The sequence below is a fragment of the Nicotiana tomentosiformis genome, chromosome 4 (assembly GCF_000390325.3).
Source record: "Nicotiana tomentosiformis chromosome 4, ASM39032v3, whole genome shotgun sequence".
NCBI lineage: Eukaryota > Viridiplantae > Streptophyta > Magnoliopsida > Solanales > Solanaceae > Nicotiana > Nicotiana tomentosiformis.
This window is the reverse complement of record NC_090815.1, coordinates 127,760,552-127,783,657: the sequence shown is the minus strand read 5'-3', so window position 1 is coordinate 127,783,657 and position 23,106 is coordinate 127,760,552. Positions and strand designations below refer to the sequence as shown.

Genomic DNA, 23,106 nt, shown 5'->3' with positions numbered 1-23,106 from the left:
ATTGCTTTAGAAAATTGCTTTTCAGTTTTTACAAAAATATTGTTTTAGAAAATATTTTTTAATTTTTTTAAAGCAGTTTTTTTGTAAAAACTGGAAAAAAATTATTTTCGTTTTTTCAGTTTTTAGTAAAAAAATAAATTTAGTTTTTTTTCAGTTTTTACAAAAAAAAATATATTTTTCTTGTATGGGTAATTGGTCTTTTTAATTAATTAGGAGATATTTAGAATTGACCAATATGACGATGACACGTATTCCTCCGTTTAATTGAGGGGTATATTTGAACTCAAAGTATGACTGCACGGGTATAGATAACTCAATAGTTTAACGAGGGGTATTCTTAGACCATTTTCGAAAGTAGAGAGGTATATTTGACCATTTACCGATATTCTTTTTGCTTTCTCATCGGGTGTCGGTATCCACATGACATTGGGTCCCTATTAGATCCGGATTCGTGCCAGAAATATTCATACTGAGGTAAATCATTTTCTAACAAAGACGACTTCATATTCAGAAACTCGAACTCGATAACTCTGATTAATGATGAATGCATACTACCACTCCACTGTAATCCTTGTTGGGTTGACGCTAGTCGATATTAAATTGGGGTCTAACTTCTTATTAGTTATTAGTTGCAAACTGCAATGCAATTATTGCCTGCATCAAGGATGCTCTCTAGCTATATTTAATTTTATACTACCTTAATATGGACATCTTTTAGGCAAACTGAAATATTGCCTATTAATATATATATCGTTATGAACGTATAACTACTCCAATAGTCTTTTATATTTCTCAATCGTTAATACTTGTGTTTTTTGGTAAATACGAGACTTTTTTTATAAAGTTTGATTAAGTCAACTATAAATAATATTAAAATTGTTGAAGAGAACAGTTCAACAATCAAGAGTTCGAAATGCAAACAATTATCTGTTGTCATCCAATTGGACACCTCTGTATTAATCTACTAATATATGAAGAAGAAAAGGTTGAAAATTAATATCGTCAAATTTCAATATTTACAAATATTGAACGTCGGCTGCAAAGTGATTAACTCATTCAAATACTAATTTGACGGTGTATCTCCACTGAAATGCTGGATTTGTTTTCCCACAAATTTCACCCACAAACTTTGTTTTAAGTGATGTTCCTATTGAGAGTCAATTTCTACCATTTTTTTGCAGCTTCAACCTTAAATACTACTCCTAATTTTCTCAACTTCAAATTTAAATATTATCCAAAAAACCGACAATGCATAACTTAATTTTGAATTAGCCAATCATTCAATTCCAAAATAAAAACTTAGGAAAAAGAAAGGAAAAAGAAACCCGTCGACCAGTCCTTCCGCCCACGTGAAGGTTTCCTTTGTTCATGTCCCCACACGGATCCTCTGTATCCCTTTGTGGGCCCCTACAATTACCTCTCTTGTGGGCCCTAGAAGTTCACTCGTGTCAGACCTCATCCCTCGCACGTGACATTCTCTTTCCCTCCTTCTTCTTTTCCTTCTATTTGTCCTATAAATACCCAACCTGTATCTCTTATCCTAGACAATCCCAAAAGTCATATAAACAAATGTTCCTTAACTAAACAAATTCAACAAAATGAATCCTTTTCCTCTTTAAAAACACAATACTACCACCATTTTTACCACCTCTCAATCTTGCATTTCTCATTTCTCCTCTTCTTCTTAATTCTTCTTCTTCATTGTATCTTTTGATGCTATTAATGAAAAGTAGCTAGTATCTATAGCTAGAACGAAAAACAAAGATTGAGATTGTGAAAATCTTTAAAGTGTAATCTGTCTTACGTTAGTCCCACGCTACTGCTGACGCCCCTTCTCTTGTTCTTGGTACTCCTCCTCCTGCCACAAAGATTTTGTTCCCTTTTCCCTAAGTGTCACCTCAAAACTTTCAAAAACATAGTACTCTATTTATACCAACTTTCAATAGTTTTCACGTATATATATTTAGTACTCCTATCTAACTAAATAACACATCCCTCACACCATTTTCCTTTATCTTCACTTTGCTATACTTCTTTGTATAGAAACAAAGCCTTCCTCTTTACCTATGGCTACTAAACTTTTGTTGACACTTGCTATATGTCGGCTTATTGTAACCGTTGGGTTTACGTTTGACCCGACCGAGCTTTTACGGCTCGGGCTCAACGGAAACCTCAGCGTAGCGGCAGCCGATTTAGAAACCGCCTCCGTGGACTTCGGCCGGTTGCATAGAGCCGAGCCGATGGCGGTTCTTCACCCAGCTACAGCCGAGGACGTAGCGCGGCTTGTGAAAGCGGCGTATGACTCGGCTCGTGGCTTCACCGTGTCGGCTAGAGGACACGGACATTCTATAAATGGTCAGGCTATGACAACAAAAGGAGTTGTGATTCAAATGAGCGGCGGCTCTAACTCTAAGCAGAAGTTATTGACCGAGGTTTCGGAGAAATTCATGTATGCTGATGTGTGGGGTGGAGAGTTATGGATAGATGTGTTGACGTCTACCTTAGAGTATGGACTTGCACCAAAATCATGGACTGATTACTTGTACTTATCTGTGGGTGGTACTCTCTCCAATGCTGGTATTAGTGGACAAGCTTTCAATCATGGCCCTCAAATTAACAATGTTCATGAGCTTGATGTTGTTACAGGTGCGTTTAATTTAATTTCCCCATTGCATGTAAAAAATTTCTTTTCAAGTGAAACTCTTCTAAAAGTTAAATAATATCGTAAAATATTCACTTATGGTATCATTGCCAAAAACAATAATTCTTACATTCTTATGTTTAATACTTAATTCCTAATAGCATTTGTTAAGAAAGAAAGTAGATGCCAGATATGTTACTTTAGAACAATAACATGGGATGTTAGGATGGTTTTTTGTCTTGTAATATCTTTAGATGTGGTGTTTTATCAATAACTTTATTTTGTGTTAAGTAGGAACCCCTTTTTTCAGAATATGTTTAGAGATATGTACTTGAAATTGTGTGAGTACCACATGGGGTGTTTTTGTTTTTATGCTTAACTCATCTCTCTTATACTAATAGAATCTCTTACTTTTGGGCATGGTGTAATCATTGTCATTAGTACCAATAATTCTTATTCTCTTAAGAGCAATGACAATAGATTGTCATAATAATTGATTGTTTTACACACCACTCTTTTGGATTTGGGGGTAAAATTAGAAAACAAAAGTATATAATTAGAACCATTTTTATCATATATTTGATGTGACGCATGGAATGTTTGAAAACAGGTAAGGGTGAGCTATTAACATGTTCAGAAAAAGAAAACTCCGAGCTGTTTCATGCTGCTCTTGGTGGATTAGGACAATTTGGGATCATAACAAGGGCAAGAATTGCACTTGAACAAGCTCCCCAAAGGGTAAGTATTTAATTTCTTTTTGTCCTAATATAAATGCTAGTACTAAATAGAGAATATTCCACTATTTTGATTGCCTTTTGTTTTCTCTATGGTGGGGTTTTGGCTGGTTGAAGACATTTTTTTCTTAGTATTAGTTATTGGACAAGACACGAAAGGTAGTTTGTATAATTCATGACATAAGAGTAAGGAAAATGGGTCCATTGTTAGTAGCTTTTTCCAACTTCATATTAAACTGCTGTTCTTAAGCTGGCACTGTTGTTGACATATTACTTTTCCCACTAAAAAATGTTATCTCACTTTCTATTTTCATTTTTCATTTTTCATTTTTCTTCATAACTCGTGAATAATTAAAACAAAAAATCTACTTTTCTTAGCGTTTAACTTGTATAGACAAGTGTGCTTTAACACAAGTAACATATCTAATTTTTTAGCTTGTTAATCCTTTTATTAATGAACGGTTACTTATAATTTATCTTTACGTGATATGATAGAGTAAACATTCTCTTTAAGACGATTACCTATAGTTATTTTTTAATAACATAATAATGTAAGAAGTCTTTTGACTGTCAAATTCTGTCAAATTAAAGTAAACTCATTTATTTAATGTACATGCAGGTGAGGTGGATCCGAGTTTTATATTCGAATTTTTCAACATTTACCGAAGACCAAGAATATCTAATATCTCTACAGGCAAAACCAGCTTCCCAAAAATTTGACTATGTTGAAGGATTTGTTATAGTTGATGAAGGCCTCATTAACAACTGGAGATCTTCTTTCTTCTCCCCAAGTAACCCTGTGAAGATTTCTTCTCTTAAGGCTGACGGAGGAGTTTTATATTGCTTAGAAATCACCAAAAATTATCACCTTTCAAATGCTGATATCGTTGATCAGGTTTGTATACCCACTACTCTATTTGAATATTATTATGCATGTTTCGTTACAGATATTCTATTGTTGCTAAATCATTATTATGTTAGTTAATTATTTCCTGATAGATTATATTAAGTAAAGTATCTTTAGTTTAGTTTCTTGATTCCTGCACACATGATTCCCATCTGTATTGACATTTGAATATAAAGAAAAAAGTTGGATAAAGTTATTATAAGATGCGCTAGTAGTAGTTAACCTTTAGCTCTCTGATTAATGCATGTTTAGTGCGAATAAAGCCTGTAAAGTAGACAGTGTTTTGCTAAGTGAAGCTATATAGGTGGCGAAGCTATACCTTAGGAGGCCTGTTTTCTTCTTTTATTTCAATTACATGCTAAATATTACTACTACATGTTGATAACATATTTTTTTAAAAAAAATTTAAAAGTGTATACATCTGTAAAAGTTTTAATATTATTAGTATAGCTTTCTCTGTGGTAATATATAGCCTAATATTATTTACCAATTTAAGTGACACATAGTATAAATTTTGTAACACTGCGGATGTATATATTAGTTAAACTCATACTATTAAAAAAGAAAGATAGATTAAGAAATGTGGTAAGTTATTTAATTGCTGACATAGAAAAATTAATTAGAACTTTCTACAAAATTTAGTTGTCGCTATTCCTGTTTGGTACATATCCAAAGCTATTTCTATGAATAATTTAAGTAGATTATTATATTATCTGTTCTTCACTCTGATTATTCGATGACAACATTCGTCGTAAAAAGATGGAACACAACATGCACAAGAAAACATGGAAGATCTTCCACAATCTATCAGCTCTGTCAGATCCTAAGATAGAACGCAAACTTTAATTGTTTATTAGTATTATATAATATAACTATATTATAATATGATTATATCTATGCCGTCCACTGACCACCCACCAAAATTTGTTCCATTAAGTCTAATAATTCTGTTTTATAGAAATGAATTTTTAATTGGAGTTGCATGAAAACTAATTAAAGGTTATCCTGACAAAAGTAACAGTTAAGCAGCAACTACCTTTTCTGTACTTTGTTTGCAATATTTTAATGTGTGTTAACGTGAATTGTAATTGTTCTTTTTCTTTTTTTGTAATGAAATGCAGGAGATAGAGACTTTGTTAAAAAAGCTAAAATATATACCAGCATCAGTTTTCACAACAGACCTTCCTTACGTGGATTTCTTGGACCGGGTTCACAAGGCAGAGTTGAAACTCCGGTCTAAAGGGTTGTGGGAAGTGCCACACCCATGGCTAAACCTATTTGTTCCAAAATCAAGAATTGTGGACTTCGATAAAGGAGTTTTTAAGGGCATTTTGGGGAATAAGACCAGTGGTCCCATACTCATCTACCCCATGAACAAGAACAAGTAAGTTCTTAATCCAAATTCTTTTTCCTACACTAGATATTTATATATTTATTTTATTATAGTTAAATGATAAATATCAAAATGCAAATGAAAGAATCATAATTTAAAAAAAAAAAAGTAGTTCGGTGCACTAAACTGCGGCTATGCGCGGGATCCGGGAAGGGTCGGACCAAAATGGTCTATTGTAAGTAACCTTAACTTACCTTGCATTTCTAAAGAGACCGTTTCCACGACTTGAACCCGTGACTTCCTGGTCATATGACATCAACTTTAATAATTACGAAATAGCCATAATTAAGTGATTAAAATTAATTTGAAGACAATATCAGCAGTCCCATAATCAATCTGACTTTAATGTCTATATACTATAAGTAATCGTTCATAAGAAAATATACTACGTATTATTAATTAGTAACTTAAAAAATAAACCAAATTTGGCAGCTAGTTGAAGTATACTATAATGTAAAAATATTTTACACGGTCAGTTATATAATAGTTGAATTCTTACAATTATGGCTTCTTCTTCTGATATATACATTACCGTCATCTACCTCTGTCTGTTTCTTACGTTGGTTGTCTGCAGTGCATGCATGCAAAAAACACTAATATGTAGTATGTACTATGCTATGCATATGTGTAATACATGTATACTTTGTGCTGTTTTTCATGACACAAACTTTGGTAGAACTCGCTATATGTCCATGTCATGTACATCCCCTCACAATTTGGATTATGTTCATTAGACATCGCACCCGATTTCTGTAATTTTATCGATAATTACGAAAACGTAAAGACCAAATTTTCAACCAATCTTCATATTATGGTCCATTGGTCCCTCCCCTGCTAATTGCTTGAGCAATCGTTCAGTTTTTGCTGTAATTTTGTTTTGTCCCAGCAAAAAGACAGCAAAATGACTAGTAAATTGGCGTGAATCCAAAAGATATGAATAGTGACAATCCGACGTTCTATACCAAACACCATACCCCCCTAATGACCCCACTTAAAGGCGAATTCAAATTCAAACTTAATGATTTTAGTATTTTTCTTTTTTAGGTTTTTAGCATTGATTCATGCACTTTTAGAATTTATATTTATAGCATGGGTTCGATTTCCTGCGGAGAGCCTTAAAAAAGTAGTTACTATGATTGTATTAGAATAAACTGTTTATAGTACCGTCTTTGAGGTGCGATTCTTCCTTTAATTCTGCGCGAGTGCAGAATGCTTTGTGTTTTAGGGTTGATTTTTAAAAATATTATTAAATTTTATCTAATCCATAATAATATATATGCTATCCGCCCCTTGAACCATCCCAATGCTTTAATTTGGGGTCAGTGGCTATTTCAGTTCATAAAATATGTCGTATGATAAGTGGCATGTCCATCTAAACACGTGGCATGCATGCATTATACTAGTCCAGCTAGAACTATGAACCTTATGTCTATTAAATCCAAAAAAAAAAATTAGAAGGTACAGAAATGGTCCAAAAACAATCAAGATCCTCTTGTCAGGAAGATCTTCACTTTGGGGACCAATTCATGGCTCATGTAACAGTTATACTTCCTAACCTTATCAAAAAACAACCCATGAATCTTCGAAAATCTTGTTCTAAGTACGGCAGTCCAATCAATACGACAAATTTATTGTAGTATATGAACGCTCTTATTTAAAAGTTTTAAATTATTTAAAAAATAGTTTAAAAGTCTATATAATTAGATATGAAACACCTTTATTAAGTTGTCTTTACGTTTGAATATGCTTCTTTGGTACAAATTTTGTGTCTAACAACTTAAGTTATTAAATGAAAGAGACCGTTATAAAACTTATAATTCTAACAGTATAAATTTTTATTTTATATATTTGCATACATAATTTAACTTATTATGGATTTATGGCATGTTTCTACTCTATTTTCTAGATAACTAGTTCTATTTATTGTGAGTAAGTTAATCGTATAGTTTTTTTTTACACTTTCGATATATAGAGGTTACGCATTTTCTCGAGATTATATAAAGCTCACTATCTTGACATTGATGTATGTATAGGTGGGACGAGAGGAGTTCAGTAGTGACACCAGAGGAGGAGGTTTTTTACTTAGTGGGATTTCTGAGGTCGGCATTGACAAACAGTGACGAGACACAGACATTAGAGTACCTCAGCAATCAAAACTACGAAATATTGAAGTTTTGTGAAGATGCAAATATCAAAATCAAACAATACCTGCCTCATTACACAACACAAAGAGAATGGAGGGACCATTTTGGAGATAAGTATTGGACCAGATTTCAGCAAAGGAAATTAGAGTTTGACCCAAGACATATTTTAGCTACCGGCCAACGTATTTTCATGCCTTCTTTTAATCCTAATACTGCCTCTTGGTGACGCATGCTATAGTCTGTTTTAAGATATTAATTAGGATTAATTAGGACTATGATCAAATTTAATTAGTGATAGATTGAAAGGATGTCTAATATATTTGTTGTACATATCAAGTGGAAAAAAGAACAAGAATTAATTCACTTAATTATTTAGTAAAGAGAAGCATTGTTCCGCTTGGGTTACAAATTTTTGGACTTGTAATTTTTTTTTGTCTTCTTATTTTTCCTTTTTTTTTTCTATTCGTGAAGTACGGTTGAAGAGTGGTTGGCTCTCAATAATTTGTCATTTTACACGTATGAGATTTAATTATTTAATAGTGTAAGACGTCGTCTTCAAGAATATTTTATTTTTAAATGACAATATAGAAGAAAAAGACTGCGTCTTTTAGTCATGAATTGCCATATTCCTTGTGACTTGGGACATTATTTGTAGGGTATTCAGATCCTATAATTGATCACGAGGTAAAGGAATGTATGAGCATTGGATAATAGAAAGAAAGATAGAATTTTTCGGGACTTAGTGATCAAGTCTTTTTCTTTAAATAAGTAGGGATGGACAGCGACTCAACTTCTTATAGTGAAGAACTAAAGAGAAAAAAAATAAAATAAAATTGAAGTCGTCATTTATTAGACAAGGACCACGTGCTGTGTTTTGCATACCAAGTTAGTATTTTGGTGATACATATACCTTTCCAATCAATAAATCATGTCTTACTAAATGGTTTAAGGGCTATCTCCACCCTTTGTTTATTAATAGTGTCTTCATTAGTTATTCAAATTCAATAGAGTTCATTTTTAACCCTTTTGACTACTTTCTCAGTTATCGTTCAAAAGTCTAATTAAAATTCTTCTCATATTCATATAACCAATATTTTTGCACAAGCTTGTAAGTTGAAATACTATAATTATTATTCAGTTCAAATGAAATCTCAAGGTGGAAAAGAGATAAATATTGGATTTGATGGAACCCATTTAGTCGAAAAGTTTGGCAGCCTTCAACATGAAGTAGCCATATCTTTCAGATATGAGCCCACTTTATGAAAAGCCCAATATGATTTGTAACGTAACCAATTTGGGTGTCAATATCTCGTAAACTTCGTTTGGATGTTAATATAGGGGAAAAGAGGTAGAAATGCCATGAGGTAGCCGCTCTAAAAAACTGCTATTTAGGAATTAGCCAATATATTTTGAATTTTAGTTTTTCAGTTTAAGTTTTCAGGATAGAAATACCCTAAATTATCCTGAAATTAAAATTTTAAATTTAAATTTTTAGGATAAAATAAGTATTGACTAATTTCTAAATAGCAGAATGGACGTTTGTGTACTGTCCCCGGAAAAGAGCTCATCTCTTAAGAAAAAAAGAAATTGCCAGAAAGAGTGGACGAGCTTTATTCATCCCACCATAATTTTGGGATGATAAAAATCCTCTCTTCTATTTTATTGAGCAATTTTCTAGCTTACTAGAACAAGGAAAATGAAAGGGAATTAACTTTAGGATACTTTATTTTTGTGTAAATAAAGTAATAAACCAAGCTCCATTAAGCTGGATAGAAAAGAGGAATTAAATTTTTTACTCAAGTTACAGAAAACGACTAGTCTCCACACACTGGTAATGAAAAAATTTCTCCAAATTAAGTCCTACAAAAAGTAATGGGACTGTTACACAAATAGTAGTCAAATTTACTATTTATTTTTTCTAGCCGATATTCTTTATTGATTATACATATTTATATACATATTATACATAGACTAGTGATTTGTTTTCATCACATAATAAAAGATAAATGCAAAATATCTGAAATAAAAAAATGTCAAATTTAAACCGAATCTAATGCAATAAATTTGATTAGGGGAGTACAAAGAAAACCGATAAACCATACCAAATCGATAATTCGAGTCAAACCGGAAAAAAAATCCGATGTGGTTTGGTATTGGAAAATAAAACCCGACCATAATTGGTTTGGTTTGGTTTTAACTAAAAAAGGTCAAACCGAAACCAAACCAACCCGATAGCACATTTATATAATTTTTAAAAATATTTTATACATATAAATATTTATTGTAATGTAATTTATAAATATTTCTTAAACTTTTTCACAATTTTATCTTTTAACGTATTATTTCAAGTTTAGACTTAAAATTCTTGAATGATAAATAAATTTTATAACCCATAAATGTAGTAACTCAAACAAAGTTCAAATCAATACTAATGCTAACAAAAGAAATTCAATTCATATTAGGAATGACGATAGTGTTGGATAATTATTTTAGTTTTATATTGGTTTATAATGAAAATGCATAATTTAGTTTATCTTTTTCTTTAGTGTTTAGTTATGTAATTGATATTAGTACTTATTAGCTATATTTATTTTAGCATGACCTATATAGTAAGATTATGTTAATTTTCATTATGGCGTATTAATTAGCAATATTTATTTTATCTAATTTTATTATTTTATCTCTGTTATTGAATATTTTAGTATAATGCTATGACTTATCTCATATTATTGTGTTAGTTTCTTGGAAAACACATTATATAGTTGTATTTTACTAGGACTTAAGAAATATTTGGAGCACAAGTTACATATTTTATGCTATGAAGACTTTACCGGAAAAAAACCCGAAAAACTCGAGAAAAATCGAGATTGAAAAATCCGACTTTGTTGGTTTGGTTTGATTTATAAATTTAAAAACCTGATACTATTGGTTTGGTTTGATAATTGAAAAATCCGAACCAACCCGACTTATATACTCCCCTAAATTTGATCCTCTAATGAATGAATAAAGGTTTGTCAAAATCCAACGTGGACTTTATGTCACGTGAACTGCCTAGAATATATGCCACGTGTCTACATCCACTTTGAAACCGCACGTGATGATCCATCTCATCACAAAAAACCGCTGTCCCAATTGATCAGTTTCTGAACAAAATCTACTTCTTTATGAATTTACAACATTATCCAATTACCTTATCAAATTATAAAACAGCCCGAAAATTTCTCATCACATTACATTTTATACCCCCAATAAATTAATAAAGATTAACACCGACGTCCACTCTACGCAGACAGTTGTTTTCTCGCACTATCTTTTTCTCTTCCTGTAAGAACTCAACCACCCCACTTCGTCAAAGCCATGACTAACCCTTCTGCTTCTTCTCGCAAGGTTTGTTTTTTGGGTCTATATGTAAAATATTGTTGAATATTTGTGGCTTATATGAACAAAATTTTAGTTTTTTTTTTTTGAATTTTTTGGCAAATGGGGTTGTTGATTGAGTTGGAATGTAGTAGGCTTTGAGCAAGATCGCTTGCAATCGGTTGCAGAAAGAGCTTGTAGAATGGCAAGTTAATCCTCCTGCTGGATTTAAACACAAAGTTACTGATAATCTTCAAAGGTAAAGAGCTCTTTATCTTTTATTTTTTCTTATATAAATTTATTTAGTTTTCATGTATTAAGGGTGGAATTAGAAAAAGATTTAATCTTTATTGTTTTTTCCCGTGAATCATTTTCAATTTATGTTTTTTGTTGGGGTGGTAGATGGATAATTGAAGTCAACGGGGCAGCAGGGACTTTGTATGCAAATGAGATGTATCAGCTTCAGGTTGATTTTCCTGAGCATTACCCTATGGAAGCCCCACAAGTGAGTTTCTCTCCTTTTTTTATATTTTGTTTAATTTTTGTTATTTTGAATAAAACTTTCTCTTGCTCTGTTTTATATCAGTTTATGGATTGAAATGATCAGTAAGAGAAGAAATTGTGAAGTCCTTAAGGACTAAAAATTTGTTTAAGTGAAGACTTAAGCAGTAGGCAATGATCAGTTAGTACTAGTAAGAAATGTTAACCCTTTGGGGTGGCCGAGTTGGTTGAGCAGGGGATTTCCCAAATGGGAGGTCTAGGGTTTGAAACCCATTTGCATACCTCCTCGGTCGAGCCCGTCGCACGAGGTTGCCTAGTGCGGTTTACCATCCTGTGTGGTTTGCGGGCTTACCTTGTGCGCACCCGAAGGATAGCGGCTGTGGGTTCCCTTGTTAACAAAAAATTACTAGTAAGAAATGCCTAGGCTTATGGTGAAGTGTACATGGATTTATAAAGTAAAGCCCTTCAGAATTTTCTCAATTAATTTACTATTAACTAATAGAATTACATTATATTATACATGTGTTAACTTTCTTATTCCATCAGCTTGGGTTCAACTGCTTTAAATACTTCAACTTGGATCTAATATCTAACATCATATGTCTCAAAATGCAAAGCATTCTGTTGCTTATTTGATATTCCTATTAGTTTCCTCTTTCAGTATATTTAATTTTTACTGTAGCATTTTATTTTTATATTTGGCAGGTTGTTTTTATCCCTCCAGCGCCATTACATCCTCATATTTATAGCAATGGGCATATCTGTTTAGGTTTGTTTTCCCATCCTATGCCAAGCATTTATTTGCTCACTTGGTCTTAATTGGCTTCCTATATGCAAAAGTGATAAGTAATCAACGTAACACTTGAAATCGAGCAGTACACGTAGGATAAAATAACATATAGCCTATAATTGCACAACATGAGATGATTGAGAAGCATTTCCCCCTATTTTGTCAGAATGGGCATTTTCCTATGGTATCATGAATTTGTATGACAATTGGATTGCAATTGGATTGCAATTGTGCCAACTGTCTTGTTGTTGTGGCTGTTGCATCCTTGATTATGGTTCTCTTTTTTCGTGTTGCTACACAAGAGAAATCTAGCCTAGACATGGTGGCATTTTTTATTTAGCTCCTTGGACTTGTTGTGCATTCTTTCGTTTGTATGTGTCTGTTGAAACCATGTAAATGAACACCAAAGGAGTCTATTATTGTTTAACATCTATTTTCATTGGGCACTTTGAAGCTTAAAAGTGAATCTCTTTGTCAAATCTACTAGTGAAAGCAAACAAATGAATTCAGATAATACCACTTGATCACTTTAGTGCTCTGCACCATGATTATATCTTATTTAGCAGCCTCTTCTAACTTAATCTGTAAAAGATTGTCAGAGTACTGAAGATGCCATTGATTCATCAAAAAAAAGATTGGTCGAAATAACTGGCCTGGTAGTTTGATATTAACCTTCTTAAGATGAACTTGGTAATTTTGAACATAAAGCAAATAGGCCAAAACTAAACTACTACCGTATCTTAGCATAGTAGGCTAGTGAGTTCTGTCCATTATTACATATTATGTATTACATTATAGTTTTGACTCTGATTATTCTAAGACTGATATTCTCTTTTTCTTGTTTTCCTGTTATATTCTTTTTCCATGGAAAAATCCTCTTAAACTACATATCAAGATCATTTTTAGGTAAAATTTTCTTTACAGGATTAAAAAGGTAATCGTAGGGTTCATTAGTTGTACCAATAACCCTCCTGTTTTAGCATGCTTAGGAGCTGATGGGATGCTTGTATTCCCTGTTCCATGTCTATATCATCCTTGTACCTATTGGCATCATTTAGGTTAAGAATAGAAACTGTTTTATTGTGTGCTTGTGCATCCATCATTTGATTGGGCCCTGCTGAGACAAACTATATGTTCTCTTCTCATTGTTAATATTTTTCTTCCTTTTGTCCACTTTGTTTCTTTATTTTGGAGGGTGTGTGTGTGTGTGTCTGTGGTGGTCACTATTAGGGGCTAGGAGTAGTCTAGTTAAGGGTCACTAGTATAGCTGGTTTACTCTTATTCCAATACTGCCAGGTAAATTGGTAGTCTGTCACCTCTGTATTGTGGTCCGTTTGGAAGAGGTGTCGGGTGCTGCAGAGTATTGATTTTGCAAAGACTAGGGAACGTAGCACCTGCAATGAGAATGTGTACCATTATTTTGATCACATGTTTGAAATACTGGAAATTGTCAAGTCTTGTTGTATATATGTTGGAGAGGCGTAGACTTTAATCATCAGCATATATATTGGCTCCTCCGGATTGTTAAGCCCTTTGTTTTTGAAACCACAGCCCACAAGTTTAACCTGAGACTTCTCATATAAACACAAATTTACTTCCTGGACAGCTACTGAACCATGTTTTGATCTTCTTTTCAGTTAGCTTTTCGTCTTACTTGCTAAGTGAGAAAGAAAAAAAAAAAAAGAGATGATCAAGAGAACACTAACACATTTGAAAATATGTGAACTAGAGAACATAGGTGAAATTTCATACTAGCTCTCCGATTTTGTTTGATTGACCTACTGTTTCAAAAATTCAAACAAATGTATCTATAAAATAAAGTTGCTTTAAAAGTTTTTAGTAGTTAGTAGCAGTTGTCATCTAGTTTCTAAATGTACACAGTTTATTTCTCGAAGGAATATATTTGCTACTTACAAAAGTTGATCAATCCCCAGAAAATTGATTTTAGAACAGTCAATTCTACTAGCGGGAGAATGGCATAATTTGTAGCACAGCTACCTCCTCCTTCAACTAATAGTCTTATGCATTATATGGTGACATATTACTTTGTATGACCTCTGTTATGTAGCAGCAGATGATTTTGGTTCTTGTGCTCGCCACAAAAAATAAAAATAAAAATAAAAAATAAAAAAAAATCGTAACACTTGCGATTCAGCATTTACTGTTTATGTTTGCAGACATCCTTTATGATTCATGGTCCCCCGCGATGACTGTTAGTTCCATCTGCATCAGCATTCTCTCAATGTTGTCTAGCTCAACTGAGAAGGTCTGTTAGCATTTAAACTTCAATTGAATTTTACGTTTGTCATCTCTTTATTTGTTCTTGAACTTTTAGCCTTTTGAGTAGAGGGGTCAATTTTACCTTGCTTGTTTGAACAGCAACGTCCTGCGGACAATGATCGCTACGTGAAGAACTGCAAAAATGGCAGGTCTCCCAAGGAGACGAGATGGTGGTTCCACGACGATAAGGTGTAGTTACACAAGCTACATATGACTGCAACACAAGAAACTCCAACTCTCATGCCAACTGAAAAAGTTCTTCTCTTCCTTTCCGAAAAGCAAGAGAAATTGGTTTTATAAAAACAAGTACTAGAACAAAAAAAACTGACAATTCTGAATTTGCCAGCTTACATTGATTGAGCTTAGCAATATTTGAAAGCTGCTGTAAAGCAGCCTACTTGTATAGCAGTATTAGTGCTTCTGCTTAAATGTGAGACAGCAGCATATGTTGGAATATTATGTTTTATGTTATAATGGGTGTGGCCTTAAATTGCTGACCCTTTCACCCATCTTATGTGATGTACCATGTAATCTAACTTTATTTGCTTGATTATAAGTTGGGGTTAAGAGTTTTACTATAAGTGTAATATGACTTTCCAGTACCTGATTCTCTGCAGCCAATACTTATCATCTTTAGGTATTGAACCAAAAGCTTAAAACTTCAAATTTGAAACTCTTTATGTTCAATATAAGAATAACATCTTACCAAATCCTAAACACAAGAGATTACTTAGATTAAAAACTACTACCTCCATTTCACTTTAGGTGAACCTATTTGCTTTTTAGTCCGTTTAAAAAAGAATGACTCCTTTTTAAATTTGAAAACAACTTTGCTTAAACTTACAATTCTATCCTTAATGAGAAGTTTTTATAACCACACAAATACTCTTGGTCCCTTTTTGAATTGTTTAGGACCACAAATTTCAAAAGTCTTTATTTTTTCTTAAACTTCGTGCTCAGTCAAACAGGTTCGCATAAATTGGAACGGAGGGAGTATAAATTTTGTGATATATATGTTGTCTTAATAATCTTTACAAACTTGTTTTTGATTTTTGGTTTTATGACCCTATCTTTTTTTATAACACGTGAGAGATTTACTTTTACATATAAGAGATTTAAAAAAAGATATTTTTTTAATTTTAACATTGTAAGGAATCCCTTCTCCCGCTCCCTGAAAAAGAAAAATATCCAACTATGAAAACCAATTTTGTTTAAACTTACCTTCCTAATTAAAGGCACATTTGAGGGTTAATGTTCCAAATTGGTGGAAACATTTCTGTTTTTTTACTAGTAATAGTTTTAGTTTATACAGCATAAGAATTATCTATTCTATTTTACATTATGCCAATTCTTCACATAAATAGTTATAAATCTCACGAGAATAATTCCTTTTTTTCCCGCATTTCATTGAACATATGAGTAAAAATAGACATATTTATGGATTAAATTATGAATCAAATTCTTATCTAGAGTTAGGATACTCAGTAAAAACTGATAATTTTGTCCAAAAATTGAAGGCAAATAAGCAGTGACAATTCACTAAAAAGCCTTCAAAGCTTAACATTTCATTGCGATTCATCACAAACTAAAACACTTTATTCGAATTGCAGTCAGATTCTTAAAATTCTAATAATAGAAACCCCTGAAATTTCAAGTCAGTAATTTGAGGCAAAAGGGCTCTGAATTGTTAAACAGCAGAATCAAGAATGCTGGTACGGCGTTATAATCCCATGTCTATTTTATCCTCCGCCGTCTTCAGCCCAGTTCACCGGCAGTTTAGGAGATGTCGTCTTCCATTGTTGCGACCCCACTTCCCACCTTCACTTCTTTGTACCACCATATCCAGTGTCCCCACAATTCTCACCACTTCATTCTACTCTACTAACAGTGCAGAAAGCTCCACTACTGATGAACTGCAGCATCACCTATCAAATTCTAAGCAAGTAAAGTTGCTAACTTTTGTCTTCTTTATTTCATAAAAAAAAGAATCTTTTTTTCTTCTAAATATTTTAGGGGTGGTGCCAGTGTGAATTAATTACATTTCCCTTTTGTTTTTAGGGTCCTTTGAAACCAGGTTTATATCTAGTTGGAACCCCAATTGGCAATCTTGAAGATATTACTCTCAGGTAATAAAATCACTTGCATACTTTACTTAACTCCTTTTTTGTATTGGCCTTTGACGTGCACTATGCATTATAGCTGCGCACACACACTAAGTTCAAACCAAACGTTACAAATCAGATGAATAGCATTCCACCTGTAAAGTTTCATGGATGTTATACATCAACTACCATTATGTCTCAATCCCAAGCTAGTCGAAGTCCGCTATATGAATCCTCAGATTTTGTTCAATTGGACCTAGTTTCATTCTAATATGAGTTCTCTACATTAGAGGTTCTCTTTATGTTTTACAATTTACATACAAGTATCATGGATATTATCAGTGGCGAAGCCAGAAATGTTTCTAAGGGTGTTCAGACTTGAAAGAACAAAAAAAAAAATTCCAACAAAGGGCGTTGAATATATATTTTATACATCTAAAATTAATATGTTATTTATATACACAATGTAATTTTTCGTAATATTTCGGTGAGGGTAGTCAGTTGACCACCCTTTATAAAAGATGGCTTTGCCCCTGGATATTATGAAGGGGAGCCTTGGCGTAACGGATGGGTAAAGTTGTTGCCATGTGACCGGGAAGTCTGGCCTCACGAGTTCGAGCCGTGAAAACAGCCTCTTGCAGAAATGCAGGGTAAGGCTACCGGCGACGTACAATAGACCCTTGTAGTCCGGCCCTTTCCCGGACCCGCGCATAGCAGGAGCTTAGTGCACCGGGCTGCCCTTTTTTATCATGGATATTATAGTTGAACAATTTGATATAATATTGATAGTGCTTCTGCTTAAGAATGAATTAGTTGTTGGTGTTTTGAAGCTCTAATCTTGAACACTGATGTCAAGATTGTTTCTTTTTTCTATATTCTCTGCCTTGTTGGTGAACCCTGATGCTTTCAGGGCTTTGCGAGTCTTGAAATCGGCAGATGTGATTCTTTCTGAAGATACAAGGCATTCTGGAAAATTGCTACACTATTACAACATTAAAACTCCTCTTGTAAGTCACTTTTGGGTTATGCATGGTGCTTCAATTAGAATGCTCGTTTGTCTCGAACAATAAGCTTTAGGTTTCAGCTTAGTTATCACAAGTTCAATGAATCTCAAAGAGCACAAATGGTGCTGAGGAAACTACAAGATGGTGAAATTGTCGCCCTGATCAGCGACGCTGGCACACCAGGCATCAGTGACCCTGGAATGGAACTGGTGAGCAAGTATATCCTTGTCAGTAATCTTGTGGATTTTTCGTTCCTTTCTTCAGATTGTATTGAATATCCGTTTCTATAGGCTATTTCGTAGGGGAAATATAGTAGTTGTTTGTGTACCATTGGACCCAATATTGTGACATACCGTTGTGAAGTAGTTTGTCTTGAACATTCTCTATATATTTGAGGAAAGAGCAGCAATGAGGTTTTCAGGCTTCATGTCCACATCTTGTCTATTTGATAGATATGCACATGACGTATCTTTTAAATGTAGGCTAAGCTGTGCGTGGATAAAAATGTACTTGTTGTTCCGATTCCTGGGCCTTCTGCTGTGGTAACTGCTCTTTCGGCCTCTGGCTTACCTACTAATGAGTTCACATTTGGTAATGCTCTGATACACTATGTGTTTTAGTTACTAGAAATTTCAAGAATATTTAGTGAAATACTGGTAAAACTGATTCACGAATTTTCTCATTATGCAGTTGGTTTTCTTCCAAAGCATAATTCTTCGAGGAAAGAGAGGCTGATACTTTCAGCAAATGAATCAGCCACACAGATTTTCTTCATTCCACCTCACAGGCTTTCTCAATTTCTTGAAGAGGCTGCTGCTATATTTGGTGAGAGTAGGTAAATATCTATGGTTCATGTTTTCATAATCAACTATGGTATGCACGAATCCAAGGGTGTTCCTGACAATGTTTCTAACAAATAGGAACTGACGCTTTCATTTTAATATCCTCATCATATCCTGGTTAGCTGCATGGCATGGGAATCAGGGGTTGCAATCTTTTCGTTCCTCTTTGCTATTTCAGAAATTTATTCTAGCCGTAATATTTTCTTTTCTAAAAATTGCTACCTTAAGTTTGTGGAGGAACCTCTGCATGGGATGGGAAGGAGGTGTAAACATACCCCATCCAGCTCTCCCTTTCCCCCTTCTCACAAAAAGATAAAAAGAGAAAGAGGGAAGGAGAATTCGAAGTTCCAATTTTACAGTTTTTTTACTTTTACATGCTACTATTTTACATTTTATGCTTCCATGTAGGGGGTGTGTTATGGCTCGGGAGATGACCAAAGTTCATGAGGAGGTAATTGTATACGAATTAAACTTACTATCCCCTGAAAGTTTTCATTTTTTCATTATCATGCTTGTTAGATTTAAATGGTAGTGCTTAAGTAACTGTCTAAACTGGAAGAGGGGTAAGGGAGCTTAAGGATATTTCGAAGAGGGGTAGGGGTTAATCTTTGTTTTTTTTGAAAGAAGAGCAGGCTGAATTTTCTTTCTTTATATTGTATGTTTCAACACTAAAAAATAGTTCATAATAAGTGAATAGGTTTAGCTTTCTTGTTTTTGGTGTACTCTCTTGTTGTATATCAGTACTGGCTTGTATTATTTATAAGATTGATTTGAATTATAGAAGAGCTACTGACAGTGGAAACATAATTTGGAAGATACAGAAATGAGGGCGGACTACTCTCCTCAAAAAAGAGACTAATCTCATTATAGATATCAAACATTGATGGTCTCGCTGAACCAGTCTAGCAGTCAATTTAGGAATTGCACAAATTCATCGAAACGATTGTAATTTTTTTTTTTTTTTATAATAAGTATTTAAGATTTTATGAATCAAGTACACCCGACTTCTTCCTAAACTGGAAGTAATACTGATGTTCAAATCAGCGAAGTATCTCCTCAAGTACCTTGAATTCTTTCTTTCTGATGCTGCAACCTAGTTTGTGATTTTATAAATCTTTTTGAGCTGCTCAATTGACAAGAAGTGACTCATTGCAAAAGCACAAGGGGAAGAAAACAGTGTTGTGTTTAGGAACATTGAGGAATTCCGTCTTAATTTACCTTTTCTATGAAGGGTAGTGGTCATTAAGCTATGATGTTTTCATAAGTGTACGTTGTTTGTGCTAACACCATCTGCTAAATGTGCATGTCTCCGGACAATTGGATAAAAATCCTTCTCATTATTTAGGTGGAACCTAAAAAATGAGCTTCTTGATTCAATAACCTTCTTTGTTCATATTTTTTTCCTTCCAATTGCCCTTTTCTAATATCACAGTTATTATGGTGATCCGTTGTGATCGTTTATTACCTTAGTCCAAAATGTTACTCTTTAATTTTTATTTTTTTTGTTTTTATATTGATTAGTTTTGGCGTGGCACCATCGGCGAAGCCAAAGAGGCATTCTTGGCACGCCAACTGAAGGGCGAAATTACTTTCTTGATTGAAGGCAAATCGATCAGTATAGATGAGAGTCCATCAGAGTCCCAGCTGGAGAATGAGTTGAGAGAGCTGATTTCGGAGGGACATTCTCTTTCAATGGTATTAATCTTTTCCCGAAATGCAGATTCTGTGCAGAGAAGTTGAAATTTTCCTGATGTGTTTACATAGTAGTTTAACAAAGATTTATGATTACAACCACACTTATCGTGAAAATCTCATAAAGAGAAGTAAGGAGTTAATAGCATAATAATTTTGATCAACTTTCTTAAATTTATTAGGCCAATCTTATTTCTGCTAAAGTTTTACCAGTGTTTTTGCTGGCTCTCTTCGTCTAGGTAGGTTGTGAAGGATTATAGTAGATCGAGGTTCCACTCTTTTATTATATCTGAGAACAGAAAACCTACAATTGAGGACTACTCATTACTTTGTATTTGGTGTAATGAATTTAAAATCTATTGAGGAGGCACCTCGCATATTACTGAAAAGACGTTTTCAGCATGGAAATAACTTTTTTTGAGATGTTAATGGAATTCTCGTGTGTTTACTTTAGTAACACTGACACTTTAGAAATGACTTTGCTGGAGATATTTGGTAGACTTTTTTTTGTTCTGTAAGCATGGCTTTTCTTTCTACCTTGCCTTATTCCTATTTTATTTTTAACTCTAAATGAAATTTCAGTACCCTATGATTTTGTATTGAATTAAAATCTATTGAGGAGGTGCCTTGGATATTACTGAAAAGATGTTTTCAGCATGGAAATAACTTTTCTGGAGATGTTAATGGAATTCTCGTGGGTCACCTAATATTGGTAGACTTATTTTTTGTTTTCTAAGCATGATCTTTATTCTACTTTGCCGTGTTTCTATTTTCTTTACTAAATTTCAGCAGTCTATGGTCTTGTTTAATAAGTAATTCTCCACCTACCTTCCATTCTTTTTGTGTTCACTTTAGTTACATTTTACCATCAAAATTTGGTGGTTAAGTCCATGAAAGAGACATTTCTGCAAATTCACTTGCTTAAGGATTCGGAAGCTGTGTCACATCAACTTGTTGTAAATGATTTAACTAAAACACCTTTCAAGTTTATCTGGAAACGTAGCTATTACAGATATGGCTAATCTGTTTCCAACTTCAACCTCATACTTCTGTTTATACTTGTAATTTTTGGCTTCATGATCAACGAACTATCGTAATTACTTTCTGTTTTCTCTCAATTTCCTGATGATTTAAATCTATATAGCCGATATTAGTGATTTTGCTGCTCAGTCATGCATGACCGTGCACAGTTATTTTATACTGCCTTTTTGCGAGGCTCTTCCCTTTAGCAGAAAGGAGGAGAACTAAATATCATTAAGTGGATATAACTCGAATGATATAAATATATACTTGACAATGATACCGGAACTCATAATATTTAGCAACAAATTGACATCCACCGCCGAAGTTGGAGTTTGTTTTTTTCTTTGCAACAATTGTCTATATATGATTTGAAGCTTGAACTTCACGACCTATACGATATCATTTGATCACAGGCCGTCAAGTTGGTAGCAAATGGGAAGTCGGTGAAACGAAAAGCAATATATTCTCTTGCATTGAGGAAATTTGGAGGGCAACTAGAATCAGAGGATGAATAGACTAACTCTATCCGGTGAGTGTCTCTTACCCTCTCCCAACTACTATTACTTCACCCTTCTCCCAAAATTAAGCAAACGGCAAGATTACTCTGTTGCTTTCATTGTAATTTAAGTAACAACTTATGTGTTATGGTTGTTTTGATGTTGACCAGTTTGATATTTTTCTCCAACTGCTTTGATTAGGAAAGGATTTTTGTGATATCTTCCCCGTTCGAATGATACGAGAGTGTGAAATAAGGCAAAGAGAGTGCAGCACACTATCTATCCATGACGGTTTGACTGAATTCTTGCTAGAGAGAAAGGTTATTTTATACCAATGTGGATACCATGGAGTTAAAAGCTTTATTGGAGGACAAGGACATCAAATTTGGTAGAGATCAACATGATTTGTTAGTAGCAAATTGTTTGTTAAGCAGTCTATAGTTGTAGTCACAGATATCACATCTGATTATCATTTTCTTTTTATTGTTACTCTATTGTCCTTGGACCTGCGCAAGGGAGCCTTGGAACAACAATAAAGTTGTCTCTGTGTGACCTATAGGTCACGAGTTCGAGCCGTGGAAGCAGCCGCTGATGCTTGCATTAGAGTAGACCGTCTACATCACACCCCTTACAGTGCCCGGACCCTAAATGAATGCGGGATGCCTTGTGCACCGTGCTACCCTTTTTATTGTACTTGGAGCTGCAACTTGGTATCCGATAACATTTTTGATTAGTTTTTGATTTTTGTAATAAATCACGTGTATTAGGTGCAAACTACGTTTTGCTTTAGGCTTCTTGGTAATAGCTTAAGTAGTAGTTTTATGTTGGTCTTTGTTAGGTGCCATTTTGGTTATTGAGTTAGTAGTGAATAATCATTTTCGTATGTTTAAGCAACTTGTGTTTGTATTCACACGATTCATTACATGCCTTTAGTTTTTTCTTTTTCTTCTTTTTTTTCTTTTAAATATGTATCGGGTAAAATATTTCTTCTAAAGATTGTTTTCCTTGAATTGTTATTTTTTTCAGTCTTAGCTGATGAAAAAAGTAAATCTAAAGAAATATATTTTTATACTAAATTGGAGAAACTGACTTGTTTCATTAATGGATGCAAGTTAGTTTGTTATAACATGATCTTAATTGTTGCTTTAAGTTATTTGTTTCAATTAGGATATAGAATGTCTAGCTTTAATTTTCAAAAT

General features: G+C 33.6%; 3 protein-coding genes across 3 annotated transcripts; all 3 read left to right on the top strand.

The window, feature by feature from the left end:
• The first annotated feature begins 1,543 nt into the window (after nucleotides 1-1,543).
• On the top strand, nucleotides 1,544-8,228 carry LOC104103455 (cytokinin dehydrogenase 5). The gene is made up of 5 exons (XM_009611367.4): nucleotides 1,544-2,646; nucleotides 3,252-3,379; nucleotides 3,995-4,270; nucleotides 5,404-5,666; nucleotides 7,709-8,228. The coding sequence occupies exons 1-5, from the start codon at nucleotides 2,067-2,069 to the stop codon at nucleotides 8,043-8,045; spliced, it is 1,584 nt and encodes a 527-aa protein (XP_009609662.1). The 5' UTR covers nucleotides 1,544-2,066; the 3' UTR covers nucleotides 8,046-8,228.
• A 2,819-nt stretch (nucleotides 8,229-11,047) lies between these two features.
• On the top strand, nucleotides 11,048-15,322 carry LOC104103454 (probable ubiquitin-conjugating enzyme E2 18). Its single transcript, XM_009611366.4, has 6 exons — nucleotides 11,048-11,206; nucleotides 11,332-11,435; nucleotides 11,579-11,681; nucleotides 12,383-12,446; nucleotides 14,645-14,733; nucleotides 14,847-15,322. The coding sequence occupies exons 1-6, from the start codon at nucleotides 11,177-11,179 to the stop codon at nucleotides 14,940-14,942; spliced, it is 486 nt and encodes a 161-aa protein (XP_009609661.1). The 5' UTR covers nucleotides 11,048-11,176; the 3' UTR covers nucleotides 14,943-15,322.
• Nucleotides 15,323-16,266: 944 nt separating this feature from the next.
• LOC104103453 (uncharacterized) lies at nucleotides 16,267-22,848 on the top strand. Its single transcript, XM_009611364.4, has 10 exons — nucleotides 16,267-16,690; nucleotides 16,806-16,873; nucleotides 17,760-17,856; nucleotides 17,934-18,062; nucleotides 18,336-18,444; nucleotides 18,544-18,688; nucleotides 19,104-19,146; nucleotides 20,217-20,390; nucleotides 21,824-21,939; nucleotides 22,109-22,848. Exons 1-9 carry the CDS (start codon nucleotides 16,454-16,456, stop codon nucleotides 21,923-21,925), a joined length of 1,104 nt encoding a protein of 367 aa, XP_009609659.1. The 5' UTR covers nucleotides 16,267-16,453; the 3' UTR covers nucleotides 21,926-21,939; nucleotides 22,109-22,848.
• The last annotated feature ends 258 nt before the right edge of the window (nucleotides 22,849-23,106 follow it).

What these genes read in the sequence shown, in the direction of transcription:
- LOC104103455 (XM_009611367.4), top strand. Translation starts at nt 2,067, where the DNA reads ATGGCTACTAAACTTTTGTTGACACTTGCTATATGTCGGCTTATTGTA. An exon ending in TTGAACAAGCTCCCCAAAGG is followed by an intron (nt 3,380 to 3,994) that starts GTAAGTATTTAA and finishes ATGTACATGCAG; the next exon opens with GTGAGGTGGATCCGAGTTTT. An exon ending in TACCCCATGAACAAGAACAA is followed by an intron (nt 5,667 to 7,708) that starts GTAAGTTCTTAA and finishes ATGTATGTATAG; the next exon opens with GTGGGACGAGAGGAGTTCAG.
- LOC104103454 (XM_009611366.4), top strand. Translation starts at nt 11,177, where the DNA reads ATGACTAACCCTTCTGCTTCTTCTCGCAAG. An exon ending in CTTCTGCTTCTTCTCGCAAG is followed by an intron (nt 11,207 to 11,331) that starts GTTTGTTTTTTG and finishes GGAATGTAGTAG; the next exon opens with GCTTTGAGCAAGATCGCTTG. An exon ending in GTTACTGATAATCTTCAAAG is followed by an intron (nt 11,436 to 11,578) that starts GTAAAGAGCTCT and finishes TTGGGGTGGTAG; the next exon opens with ATGGATAATTGAAGTCAACG.
- LOC104103453 (XM_009611364.4), top strand. Translation starts at nt 16,454, where the DNA reads ATGCTGGTACGGCGTTATAATCCCATGTCTATTTTATCCTCCGCCGTC. An exon ending in CTTGAAGATATTACTCTCAG is followed by an intron (nt 16,874 to 17,759) that starts GTAATAAAATCA and finishes TGATGCTTTCAG; the next exon opens with GGCTTTGCGAGTCTTGAAAT. An exon ending in TACTAATGAGTTCACATTTG is followed by an intron (nt 18,445 to 18,543) that starts GTAATGCTCTGA and finishes CTCATTATGCAG; the next exon opens with TTGGTTTTCTTCCAAAGCAT.